The sequence below is a fragment of the Rhinatrema bivittatum genome, chromosome 11, assembly GCF_901001135.1.
Source record: "Rhinatrema bivittatum chromosome 11, aRhiBiv1.1, whole genome shotgun sequence".
Lineage (NCBI taxonomy): Eukaryota > Metazoa > Chordata > Amphibia > Gymnophiona > Rhinatrematidae > Rhinatrema > Rhinatrema bivittatum.
This window is the reverse complement of record NC_042625.1, coordinates 83656703-83671193: the sequence shown is the minus strand read 5'-3', so window position 1 is coordinate 83671193 and position 14491 is coordinate 83656703. Positions and strand designations below refer to the sequence as shown.

General features: G+C 41.8%; 1 protein-coding gene across 14 annotated transcripts in view; it reads right to left on the bottom strand.

Annotated features, from left to right (window-relative positions):
- Positions 1–10989: 10989 nt before the first annotated feature.
- PUM1 (pumilio RNA binding family member 1) overlaps positions 10990–14491 on the bottom strand; it is a 193194-nt gene continuing 189692 nt past the window's right edge. For all 14 annotated transcript variants that reach the window (XM_029619108.1, XM_029619118.1, XM_029619119.1 and 11 more), the window contains one exon: positions 10990–12833. In XM_029619108.1, the coding sequence (XP_029474968.1) occupies positions 12702–12833 (132 nt within the window). In that variant the 3' untranslated portion in view covers positions 10990–12701. The remainder of the gene's footprint in view (positions 12834–14491) is intronic.

Here is a 14491-nt window from a genome sequence, read left to right as displayed (position 1 = left end):
AAAGAAAGAGACGCAAGGCTATGAGATTAAATCAACGACTGCAGATAGAATAGAAAGGCCGTATTCTCACTGTGCTTCCTTCATCCCTTTTCCTGCAGAATACACCACGGAGGGGCTGCACTGCAATGGGGGAACTCTTGTTTGAATGAAAAGCATTCATTCCCTGCAATTTAGTCAATGGATCTGCTTAGACTTGGCTCCCTGATTAATTGAAGCATTAGTCATTCACACCATGAGAAACATCTGGAGATGAGCCGGCTCATGGTGTCAGGGATCAATATTTATTTATACCACTCTCTGACCTTGCGTTGCAGGAATTACCTTTGATGACTGGTGCCTGCATTCTCCCAACCGAGGAAGAAGCGCCTGGGATAATTTAGTCTTTCCCCTTTAATCTCCCTCATGAGGTACCAATTAAACTAGATCTAGGAAGAGACATACTTGACCCACCTCTGTCATCAACTGCAGTTCTCATTTATGGAAGATAATAAAAGTATACTGCAGCAAGTCTGGTACCAAGCACCGATGACATTTAAAAGAAAACTGTAGAAAAAGAATGAGATTAGATTCCACCTCCCCTGCCAATTCCAGCATGTGAAACCATAGCATAACCTGAAGAATAACAATACATAATAAAAACCACCCCCCCCCCCCCCCCCACCAAGCTGTCCTAGTGCGACCTGACAGAGGATTGGCTCATGCAGTCTACTAGACAATCATGGGGCAGAGTCTAGAAGACCATGTCCCATTATCAACATTTTACTATCATTTTCCCTTTTTCTGATCACAGGTGTTCTAGAAGGGTTCAAATCTGTTTCCAATAGAGCTGTGTAGGGAATGAAGGTCATGTCAGGATAACAGTGGTTCTACTGGCATTCACCTTCTGTCGTCTGAGTTACAGCATAGGGCTGGATTATGACTCCACACCTCAGTGTACTGGTCTACTGGAAAATAAGGCCTCGGTTTCTAAACTGTTTCTTTTCCGTTCCCCAGGATCACCACAAGGGAGGAAAGGCTGGGCATGAGATAGCCCACCGAAATTAAAATCTGTTAAAACTGAACAAGAAGTAGCTGGATAGAAAAGACGACCTTTATTAAGTAACAAATGTTTATACGGTAGATAAGAGCTTTTGGGACACCAGAGGTCCTTTTCTCAAGCAAAAAGACTAAATGGGATAAACTCTTGGTCTTTCTCCAGCCTAAACTGCCGCATCAGGTTTGTAAACAACGGTCTATGCACCATGGCGGATGAGGCCAAAGGGAGGCCAAAAGTCCACCATGTGCAACCTTATTCAGCTGCCTCTGTTTAACACCCTGGCTGCAATCAAAGGAAGTCAAGAAGAAACACACAGTAGTTCCCCAGGAGGCTTTGCCTTCATGACTGCACATGACATCACCCTAGTTCAGCATCTACATCCTATGTCATCATCACACTCTGTTTTATCCAAAATCATCTTACACATGTAGTCACCTTTTCTCCCAATTACAGGGGGGTGTGAGTCCTGTTTAAGGCTTCATGGAGGTGTTGAATTGGACCTATGATGGCTAGAAACCTAAAGTGGCTGCAAGAAAGTACTCCTCACCCTGAAGTGAGAATACCAATATTTGCATGCACTGCCTCTGTAAGTATATCTCTTGCATTTTCATTCAATCAGACGGGCTGGGTGGTTCCGAGGACCATGTTGATATAACTATATTTCTAGCAGGGCAGCAGAACAAGTTTGGCTACACTTTCTGGCTAACAGGGCTGGTTTTTCAGAATATCCACAGTGAATGTGTACAAGATATATTTACATACAGTGGAGGCAGTGCATGCAAATATACCTCATATATATTTCATTGTGGATATCCTGAAACTCAGACCTGTTTGTAGCACTTGCAGGACTGGAGTTGCCTACCCCACATATAAGGCGAGGCCTCCTGCAGGTGGTCCAGCTTGTACTCCTGACATTTGGGGGAGCTCCTTTACCACAAAGGGCAGTGGTAAGGGTAAGGAATGGCAATGCTAGATCTAGAACGGTGTAGGCAGGGGCAACTTGGCAGACTTTAGGTGAGTCACATAAGCAATAGAAGGGTATTCTGTAACCTAATAAATGGCACCTCCCTCCCCTCCCCCACATCTGTCGAAACAGGCAGTGCTACAATTACCGCTTTCACTTCCTATACCTATGAAAGGTGAATAGCTCATAAAAGACCACAGGGTATTCCACAGAATCAACTTTTATTTGTCAGACTTTTCAGGTTTAGCTGTTAGAATAAAATAGACAATACATGTCTCTACAATCCTTGCTGATCAGCATCAGATTATACTGAGTAAAGCTCTGCGTCATTAGTAATCTTAACATATCAGAGACCTTGACTTGCTTAGGATACATTAATAAACATAATTAGTTAACTACCACCATAACTTTAGGAGATTACCTTCTGTTTCATCCTGAAGCAGTCTTGGCCAACGGGAGCAGGTGTTCTTGGCCCCAGGTGCTTGCTGGGCTAAGGCTCGTCTAAGCCCTGGAGAAGAAAAGACAGGTTTAAGACAAGCAGCTGGGTAACAGCAAGGTTTCCTTATGAAGCAGGGCATCAGAGCTCATTAACTTCATCACAGGAAGGGGCAGCGGGGGTATGGGCATGGGCATCATCTTCAGATATTAATGGTGGTTCTTTCGCTGGCCCCTCCTGAGCCCTCTCCCTAGCTGCTTTTAACAGGCAAAGCATGAATATGGAAGAAGCTCATGCACAGTCAGGTAGCAGGATGGATGGGGTCATTTCTTTATTACAGACTGCTAGCCTTTCTCATCCGGGGTGGGGGAAGTCACTGCTTCTGCTGTGTGGCAACTCCAAAACATGGTCTGATCTTCATCCTGTAACCTCTTGTCCAGCACTGCCATTTTGGATAGGCTGTTTTTCGTCTTCAGCCAGATTTGGGTTGTTTTTGCATCTGTGACCTGTCCCTGGCCTGCGGAGTCTTAACTCATTGTTTGTGGAAAAAAGCTATAGCCCTTAATTTAAACAAACATTCAGAGAACCATTCTGGTCAAAAGTTCCTTATCTTGCTTTTCTGTTGAAACATACATGTCAGGTCCATCTTTTGAAGTCAGTGTCCCTCTTGTGGTGTCAGTATTCATATTTGGTTGCATACAGTGATTAAAAACGTCTGATATCTCCTAAAATCACATTGTCCTTATTGGATGACGTCTAATATATTGTTTTCCCTCTATTCACTTCTTATCCTCGAGAGCCACAAACCATTTAGGTTTTCAGGATATCCCTAATAATTACACATGACAGATTTGCATACAATTGAGGCAGTATGCATGCAAATGTCTATCATGCACATTCATTAAGGATATCTTGAAATCACAGCCCACTTTTGGCTCTCAAGGACTGGAAGTGAATACCACTGCCTATTCCTGCCTCGTCTATACATCTGACCCTTCAAACTCTCAGCTCCATCCCACACCTCCCATGGGACTCATTGTGCTAGGAACAGTTCTCTGCTCGTTCCTGGCAAAATCTATCTCCAATTCTAATGTAAACAGAATCAAATGCATCACATTATTTCAATATATATGGAAATATTTCCAGTGCAATGATTGGAAGAGTTTTCCAAGCGCACACTCTACATTAGTAATCCAGTCAAGACAGGGATTACCATAATTATTCTCATCTCATGGCTAATCATTTTAAATATCACCCTTTCCTACATAGCATGGAACTTTTCTCTCTTCTGATGTTTGCCTCATGACAGCTTTGTAAAACGAGATCTTTTAGTTCTAGCAATTAAAAAAAAGAAAAAAAAAAAAAGGACAAAAAGCCTTTTTTCACTCTTATATGACTAAACCATAAACATCTTTCAGTTTCAGCGTGAGGAGAGGTACAGATGAATGCACAAAAATGAGTTTCTGGATTCAGGTTGGAAGAGAAGTCAAACGTCATTCTTAAGGCTGGAATGCCCCCATGTGGACAAGTCTAGAATCCAAAGACAACTTTGCCCATTTTGAATTTTGCATTTCAAGAAAACATTTCAAGTCAACACTCTCAAACACCATGGGGCAGATTTTAAAAGCCTTACGTATGTCCCAGGGCTTGAAAAAAGGGGTGGGGTGTGGGCGGACGTGGGCAGAGGCCTCTGTAAGGCCACTTGGCCCGCGCGCGCAACCTACACCTGCCCAAAGGCAGGTGCAACTTGTAAAATAAAGGTTAGGGGGGGGGGGGGAGTAGGTAGGGCTGGGGGGCAGGTTAGGTAGGGGAAGCGGAAGGAAAGTTCCCTCCAAGGCCGCTCCGATTTCGGAGCAGCCTTGGAGGGAATGTGGAAAGCCATCGGGGCTCCTCTAGGGCTCGGCGCACGCATGGTGCACTAGTGTGCACCCCCTTGAGCGCACCTATCCCGGATTTTAAAACATGCGCGTGGCTGTGCACGCATGTTATAAAATTGGGCGCACATTTGTGCGCGCCGGGTTGCGCGCACAAACGTACGCCCGCGCATACGTCTTAAAATCCGGCCCCATGGGTGTAGTGTTAAAAGCTTGCTTGGATGTTTAGTATTAATATATAGACCTGTGCACACTGAAAATGGGAAAAAAAAATACTTAGAAGTGATGACCTTTATCAGAGCGATAGGTCTTATTTTGGTTGGCAAACTTGCCATTGCTGCAAAGTCTTTAAAGTGAATTTTATGTTCACATTTTTATTCAGGTAAAGTGAATTAAAAAAAAAAAAGTAATTTCCACTGAGATCCAGGCCTTGGCATACACCATTTTTCCCTACTCAGGCAATGACCTGAGACACTGAGGAGCTTAGATTAGGGATTGGGGGGGGGGGGGGGGGGCAAATGCTCCAAGAGAACTCATCTGCTGGCCTCAATGGCAGGATGTTAGAGAACAGGCGGTTTTGCCTGGCATTCATCAGCACGTGCCCACAGTTGCCCACAAAAAATACGTTTTAATGAAAACAGATCATTTCAGGGTCGCAGCACGTTATTTATCTTTAGGGGTGTTTTAAAAACCACTTTTAGACAGACTCCCTTATAATCTGCTTAAACTGATGGAATGGGAGGATTTACCGAGTCCGTAACATTGGGAAGAACCTGCAACAGGTAAAGAGAAAAACCATTAGTAAACAGTACCAAGGTTAGCACCTGCCTCCTTCCTCTGCTTCTTCTATTCATTTATTTCCAAGTTTGTTAACTGTCTCTTCTGTTAGGCTACAAAACGGTGTACAACACAAACAGAAATGCAATATAAACAGAAATCCTTGGGTACATAAGTTAAACCGTCCAAATTGTACCAATCAAATACATACATTTTAAACAGTAACAAACATTCAACACAGACCGATTAAAACACACAGAATATTAAGTTACACGCACCCTTTGGAGCAGAAGTAATCAAATCAAACCTTTTAACAAAAAGCCAAGTCTTGCACATCTTTCCATAAGTTTAAAAACATCCATCAGAGAATCTAATGGATCAAGATGAACTCTGCCAAAGCCAAAGGCCAACACAGGCAAAAACTCTGCATTTGGTTTCTACCCATTTGAACAAATGGAGCTGTAACAACATTTGTTGCCAAGAGTGCAGGGGGTCATTTTGGTTGATAAAGATGTAATAAACGTGGAGTAAGCTTATGTACAAGTCAAAGAACTAAACATAACATTTTGACATTTATTCTCTGGGCTAGGGGTAACCCTAGAGATTTTAGAAACAGGGCTTCTTTTAATCAGCTGGGCAATTCTATGCTGACGCATGAACTGCAGCCTAAGTAAATGACATTTTGTTAACCCTAACAGTGAATTACAGTAGTCGATGCCAGTTGTTATTCAAGCCTGAACTAGATGTTGTAAGTTTTCCTCCGTTAGAAAGGGAAGGGATGCCGAATGTTCCTTAAATGTTAGAAGCAGATTTTAATAATTGTGCTACAGTGCTGCTGAAAAGTTAAGGGTGAATCCAGCCAACTCCTAAAATCCTGATTTCTATGCTCAGCTGCCAGTAAAATTTGCAGAGAGGGCAGAGACATGCGTTGTCACTTTAACCAGAGCATTTCAGTTTAATGATGATTTAATTGTAATTTATTTGTAAACAACCAGAGTTCACTCTCTTTAAGGGCATTATTTAGATTTTCTATTGATTCTTCACATCACTCTTCTAATGCTTACCAGACTAATCAGTCTCCACAGGCAAAGTGTAGGCGAAATAAATCTAGAAAAGCTCGTACTTAACCTAAGATTGATGTGTAACAAAATGGAATCTAGAGAATGCAGAAATTTAGGATCCAGGACAGACATGTAAGAAATGAATATCAGAACAGTTAAAACGCACTGGCGTGTGGGGGTGGGCAATTGCGCAGGGTCCCAGCATCACAAGGGCCTCCTTGGTGAAGGTGAGTTATGGCACTGAGGCAGAGCTTCAGGGTACCTGAAACTGGCTAGCTGGGACAAGCTAGCTCTTTCACAGTGTGAGTGGCTTTATTTAAATCTGTCATCCACTTCCTCTTGTACTGCACTCAAAAGCAGACTGACATTTAGAACACAATTACAATACATAAAAGCCTCATGTAACACATACAAGTTAAATGATGTCGTGCCAATTATTTTTAAAAACTGCTAAGCTGTATTTGTCTGAGCTAAATGTTTTGCCATGTATAAGGAGCCCTAAACTAGAGCACCATATAACAAGTTGTGTAGCATGATTCCTTTGCCAGAGGTGCAGGCAGGTAAAGTGACCTACTCAAGGTCACAGCAGGAGTCAGAAACAAGATTTGAACTTAGGTTTCCTGTTTCCTAGACCTTAACTCCCTTTCTTTAAAAAAAAAAAAAGTTAAGCAGTGATGTCACATTTTGCAATGGCGGCTTGATTTCTGGGCTCCCAACCTAATCTGCACGCATTCCTGTCCATCATTGTTTTTCTCCGAGGGACTCACCGTTGACATCAGGTGGAAGCTCCCCCACGAATTAAGCAATGGCTTTGCTAAAGAAAAAGCCAGATTTGCAGTTTTCCTAAGCAGGAGCTGTGCTTGCAGGAATGGAGGGCTTGCAGCATGGCGCGTCTGCCGGTATGTCCGAGCCCAGGAATCAGTCACTCCATAGGCGGAGTTGGAGGGGGTTGGAGTTTCAGCAATGGTTTGCTGAGCTGAGAGGCGATATCCTCACACTGAAGCAATAAACTGAGTACCATAGCTGAACTGAAAACTGACCTGAGTTGGGGCATAGAGTGTATGAGGCTGAGACGTGGATTGAGGATCAGGCCATGGATCTGCTTAAGTGCCAGACCACCTGTGACAAAGCTAACTCTTTCACAGTCTGAATTGCGTGCCCAAATAGAGGATCTGGAAAATCATTCCAGAAGGTCCAACCTGCACTTTAGGCGAGTCCTGGAAGAATCTGGATATATGGACTGTTTTCAAGTGATTGACAGCATATGCACACTTATTCTGGATCAAGAGTCTCCTGGTGCTGAGATCCCACAGATGAAGTTGGATCGTGCTCCTAGGTCCCTAGGAGCCCATTGTGGGAATCTCCCTTGGGACATAGTTGTCTGCTTTCACGATCAAAGAAAAGGTGATGGCTGCTGCCAGGAAATCGGGCTCGATTATGTGGAAAGGCCACAAGGTAGAAGTTTTCCAGGATCTCTCTCTACCCACAATCTGGAAGGGGAGAGCATTTAGGGAGGTCATTACAGTGCTGCAGCAGAAGAATGTTAGATACTGCAGGCTGATTCCCTTCTGTTTGAGCTTCGCTTTTGCAGGAGTTAGGTCGCGAGTGAGTCTGGTATCGGAGGCTATGGAGATCCTGTGAGCAGCTGGCTGAGGGACATCACTGTTTGCTGTGGAGACTGAGTGTGCTGCCGAGAACAAGTGGCGGTGACAACTGGAGGGAAAAGATTGCAACAGCAGTCTGAACATAACTTGCCTGCTTGTATATGTTTTTGCATGAGCAACGCTTTTAAAATCTGTTAGGAATTTCCAACACACTCCAGCACCAGGCTTTCCAGAACATATAAAACAAACATAAGGAAGAAACCTGACAAAAACTAAACAATTCCAATCTTACCATACTGATTCCTCATGAATTACAGGCAAAAGCAGACTCCTAATTGTTGCACGGAACTCTGAAAAAGACACGGAAATAAGTTTGGCAGTAGCAGGAGCTGTTCTGGACTGGTCTGACGGGATTCAAGGAAAGGAAATTACCAGATAAATTCCTCTTTCCTCATTATCCAGTCAGACCAGTTCAGACACTCCTGAACTGGACTGGAGACTGCCAAACTCAGGCCTAACAGGCCCCCCACAAGGAGGCCTTCGCTTTCATTGTCATATCCAAAGTTGATAGCCTATTGAAAAGGAATGCACAGAAGACTATGTCTTTGCTAACAAATCTCCTGTGGCGAAACCAAACATAGCTCTGCCCAAGAGGCTACTTGAGCTTTAGAAGGATGCACCTTGAATGAATTGGGCAAGGGCTTACCCCTATCAATGAAAGTGGATGCAATGACATCTTTAATCCAACATGCTATCGATGCCTTGTTCATCATGTCACTTTTTTTTGGAATTCCAACAAATAAAGCAGAGTTGCTTACCTGTAACAGGTATTCTCCGAGGACAGCAGAATGTTAGTCCTCACACATGGTGACATCATTAGATGGAGCCTGATGCGGAAAACTTATGTCAAATTTTCTAGAAACTTTGACTAGGCACACTGTGCATAGCCAGCATGCCCTATACCATGCATCCATGTGGGGTCCCTTCTTCAGTCTTGAAACAGAATTATGATAAAATTAAAAAAAAAGGAGAAACCAAACTCCATGGGATCTGCTCGCAAGTTACTACCCTCATTGTAAGAAACTACTAAGTTCACCGTGCAAAGTATAATGATACATAATGTCACAAAGCATTATAAGCTAGTAAAGCTCCAATGCAAATCAGGATGTCTACACCGATCGACCCCCTCTGCTACGCTGTAAACCGGTGTGATATGTACGATGAACATCGGTGTAGAAAAACAAACAAATAAATAAGTGGGCTACAGACACTGCCATGGCTCCGAAAGAATGAACCTTGACATGACCCCCAAGATGCAGGCCCACCTGAGCATAACAGGAGATGCAATCTGCTAGCCAATTGGATAGTGTCTGGCAACGTCAACGCTCAACCTATTCTTGTCAAAATAAATAAAGAGTTGGGTGGACTGTCTATGGGCTTTGGTCTGCTCCAGCTGATCAGTGAACATAACCCAATCATCTGGACTGGTCTGAGGGACCTGCATGAGACCCTGTGAGGGGGTTTTGGGGTCTGGGTCTCAACTTTTGATGCCATGTCTTTCTTGAATACACTCATACATTTATGTATTGAGGTATACAATGGTGGGTTGCTTGGATGAGGACTTTAGAATACAGGGATAAATGTGTTGCAGTCCAAACTGTGCAGTACTCGTTCGCCTTGGTGTGAATGGGACCTAGGAAAGAAAATTGGCAGGACGATTGACTGGTTAAGATGGAGGTCCATCACCACCTTAGGCAGGAACTTAGGGTGTGTATGCAAGACCACGCTGTCATGATAAAACATAGCGTAAGGTGGATAAGTCACTAAGATCAGGAGCTCGCTGACCCTGCATGCTGAAGTGACCGCTACTAAAAATATGACTTCCAGATCAGGTACTTCAGGTCACAGGTGCGCAGTGGTTCAAAAGGCGCTTTCATGAGCTGAGCTAACACCACGATGAGGTCCCAAGAAACAGTGGGAGGCTTCAATTGAGGCAGGCCCCATATGAAATGTACAACTATAGGTTGTAAAGAGATGGGTGTACCATCTACATCATGGTAGTATGTGCCAACTGCACTAAGATGAACTTTGACTGAGTTGGTTTTTAAGCCAGTCTCCAAAAGGAATAGAAGCAGTTTTTGTGTGGGGCAGGAGAATGGATCTAGGGCCTTCTGCTCACACCACATGGAAAACCTCCTCCACTTCAGTCCGTAGGACTTTCTAGTGGAAGGCTTTCTAGAAGCCACCAGGATCCGAGACGCATCTTCAGAAAGATCAAAGGCTGAAGGATTACATCACAGACATTTAGTGGACAAAACCATAGCAGAGAAAATAGCCTAGACCTCAGAGACATACCCTTGCGAAAGAAGTCCAGACAGACTCACTATGCTGAGGAGTGTCATTATACCAAAAGGAGATAGATGAAAATATAAAGAGATTATGCTGACACTTTCTACAAAAAAAAATCATTACAACTTAACTGACTGGTCTTATTATGCCCATAATAAGGGGTGCATAATGTCTGGCAATCCTAAATAATTCTCTTGGATTATTCCTAGCAGAATGATGTCTATATAGTTGTTTCAAAAGCACCCAATATTTGTAACAAAAATGTTTTGGATAGTGTGCGGTATAAAAAGGACAGCAGTGAACTGGGGATATCATTCTACTAAAGAATGTCAAACTTAGAAGCATTTAAATCTTTCCCTCTCTTTTAGGTCTCAAGTATTTTTATCATTTTCTCATACCAATTCCAAGAGCCTCAAATTGCCAATAATGCATTGAAGGCAACTGTCAATGTGGTCTGAAGCGGAGACAGCATCTTGGAACATCCAGGATTCAAGGATAGAGCAAGGGGATTCATGCAATCCGACTGGTTTGGTTCTTCCTGATGCCTCTCTCTCCTCTTTGCAACCAGGACACTTTAAATAAGCCTGTAAATGTTTCAAGAACTAATTGATACATACCTTTTTTTTTTTTTTAAACTTCGAAATCGATTTAGGGGATGATAAAAGCAGAAAAAAATGCAAAAAATGCTCAAGGGAAAAAAAAAACAAAAAAAGCTTTCCAGACAAAAGGTACATTAAAAAGAAAAAGCATCTTATGGGCTCTCTCCTTGAATTGATGGCTTGGCATTCATAAATATAAAATGTGTTGATTTGCATATCATAAAACAGAAGGAACTCTAAGGAAAGAAAATATGCACTTTTCGTGTCAAACATAAAAACCACCAGAAACCAGATTTGAAAGTCCTGTATTTTTCAAAATAAAGATCACACATTGTTTAGAGACAATCTACACAAGAGTTACAAAAAATAGTTGCCCAGGCATAAGCATACACAGGTTTGTTAATTATACACATATGGTTACAAGTGTGCTTGCAAAAAAGTTCATTGGAAATATACACAAGGCTCTGTAAATGTACACCGTGTAGTGTTACACTTCTATATTCAAACGAGGATAATTGACAGTATGTTACATTCACTTACAAGTAGACAAAATGCAAAATACAGTTTATCTTCTGTACAAAAAGGGGGTGGGGAAGAAGTCACATTTTACAAGGTGAAAAGAGTTCTGATTTTAAGGGGTGGAAAAAAAAACCTACAGGGCACCTGAACTTTTGCACTTTTTAAATTACACTTTCTCCTTCCTGTACTGTCACAAAAGAACCAAAACCTTTTCTGTTAAGCATCCAAAAACCCACTGTATTTTCAACTGAATCTCGTTTGGTATAACATTTAGAAATGACTTTACCTCTCCAACTAGGTGACAAATAAAACCAAGTATTTTTTTTTAAACATTAACTAGGCTGTATAAAGAGAAAAAAAACGTTTCTCTCAAAAGGGGAAGGGGAAAAAATTACTTCTGGCTGAAATTACAATTTACAATATACAACACTATTATGCTACGACCATAAAAGGTGTGAATATACATTGAAATGCACAGGTCTGCTAAATTTAAATTTTCTTCTTACCAAAAAACGGGTTTATGCTGAATCAAACTTCTCCACATTTACATTACAGAGGTTTACAAATGTACAATTGTACAATCAAATTATGTTCCACTACTAGGGTACATTTTAGATACAGATTAACATCAAAAACAAGAAAATACTACAAATTTTTATATGTAAAGTCTACACCATGTATACACTATATATTTATAGAAGCAAGATCAATGCCAACTTTTTTTTTTTTTTGCTTTTCCTCATGCTAAATAATCTAATTTTGCTTTTCAATGTTAAGAGAAGAAAACAGATGTTCATGTGTTTACCCCCCTGGCGTGTAAACCACCAGAAGGACACGTTTCCTTCCAAAAAATTGACTGCTAAGCTAAATTCTTTATCATATTAAATTTGTAAAAAAAAAAAACAAAAAACAAAACAAAAAAAAAGAAAGGGAATAAAGCAATTTAAAAAGTTTCAGAAACTTTGGATCAAAACCTACTTCTTTATATATTTATAAACAGAGTTAAATGTGGCTTCTGTGCAATTTTAACTAAAATTCAAAATGTCAATGAGCATGGACTAAAACAAGAAAAAACATTTTTTTTCCTGCACAACTCGCCTGCCAAGCGTATGAAATTAAAAATTAATTTTCAAGTCAACCATCGCAAATGGTACCACATTTACCATATAGATACAACAGTGAAAAAAAGAAAAACATGTGGCCATGGATGTTCATTTGTAACCTATGTACAAGTATTCTATACACCAGTGATACAGCAGGGCAATTGGTTAATTAAAAATAATAATTAGTACATGTTATGCATAATAAAATTAAAGAAATTTACAAAAGCTTTTATGTTGGGTTTTTTTTGTTGGTTTTCCTTAGAGCTTAGCAACCATTCAATGTTTTCATATGGTATATATTGGAATATTAGAGGTTGCTGGTTCTACAGGACCTGACTTGAAATTCGAGTTTTTGCTGTTTTGCACAAATTCCAGTATCTCAAATGATACCATTTGGAGGTCCACAGATTGGCCCCAGATCAACACCATTCTTCATGTAGTATTTCTCCAGTTTTGCCAAAATGTGTTTTCCGTAGGTGTACTTGCGCAAGGTTGCAATATGAGGCCGGATCTATGCGGATAGTAAAGGAAAAAACAAAACAGGAAGTTATGTCAAGACCAAAGAATGTGACATCAGAATCAGGGATGACTGGGCCAATAGCTGTCACATCCAGTAACAAGCTCTTCCAGCTATACGCCCTATGCAGCTGAAAAGCTACAATCTGTATGGTACTGGAATGGAAGGGATAAACACACATGACCTCTATGCCTATGCTATTTTTTATGAATGTAGTCTATAACCCACCTAGAATGGTGGATGAGCAGGAGATGAATATTTTTAAATAAATAATGAAGCAGCAGGGTAAAGTGCAAGGGGAGGCAGAGGTAGCTACAATCCTAAACAGAAGGTGCGAGGTTAACCTGCACAGAGCAGCAGTTAGCAACCATGAAAAATCTTGTTGGGCAAACCGGATGGGCCATGTGTCACTTTTTATGTTACCGTATTTTTTGGACTATAAGGCGCACATAAAAACCTACGATTTTCTCAGAAATCGGAAGTGTGCCTTATAATCCGGTGCGGCTTATATGAATTTTTCTGCTGCCACTGTTTCTTTTCTCTCCATCTTCTTCCCTCACACACAGGTTCTCATTCTCACATGCATTTCTCTCTCTCACACACACACACTGGCTCTCACTGTCACATGCTCTGTCTCATACAATCATTCATACACTCAGTCTCTCACGCCCACATGCTGTCTTGCTCAAGCACAGGCTCTCACTCACCTCTAGGCCTCCTCTTCGCGGGTCGCCGCAGGATGGGCTCTGCAGTGGCCTCTTCTTCTTCTCGGGCCGCTGCGACTTGAGATTCGCAGCGGTCCGTAAACACAAGTGCTGCTCCACGTCTGCACGCGCTGATGCTTCTCCTCCTTCCTGCCCACGCGGCTCCGGCAACGTTTACTTCCGGGGACGCACAGACAGGAAGGAGGAGGAGCATCAGCGCGTTTAAACGCAATTTTTTTCTTGGCAGCTGCCCACCCCTCGCTACGCCACTGCTGCGCCTTATAATCCGGTGCGGCTTATATATGAATCTGGACGCCTTAGCAGGCGCTCATTGATAATGCTCCTTATAATCCGGTGCGCCTTATAGTCCGAAAAATATGGTACTTCTTTTCTCGGTAGGAAATAGTCAAGATTTGGGCTACAAATTTATCAAGTAAGTTTGCAATAATGTCACAGATAAGTCACAAATATTCACTGTATGAAATTCTTGCTTTGCCCTATTTTCTTTAAGGTATAGATGTCATTCAGCTCAATTAAGAGACATTTTTCTTACCCATTAATTCTTTGTTAGTCTCTTGCCAATCTGGACTATGTAGGGCACAGTATCTACTACTACTTCCTGTATTTCTATTGTGCTTCTAGATGTATGCAGCGCTGATCTGGCAGACTAATGCCAATTTTCTTAGGAAATAATCTCCCAGCCAGGATCCCTCAATCAGAGCACGTCCCAGCAGTATGACAGGCATACTGGGGAGGGAGGAGAATGGGAGAAAAAACAAGCATAAAATGATATTTTCATACCTTCTCTCAGATGTACTTTTAGCCCTCCTCTTTCCCATGAAAGGAGTTTTTTTGGTGCTGGAGGTTTTTTAAGAAGATTAGTTTTGCCTTGAAATGCTCATTAAGCCAGTCCACAATTCAAAATCATCTTTGGTGTCACCCCAGCCT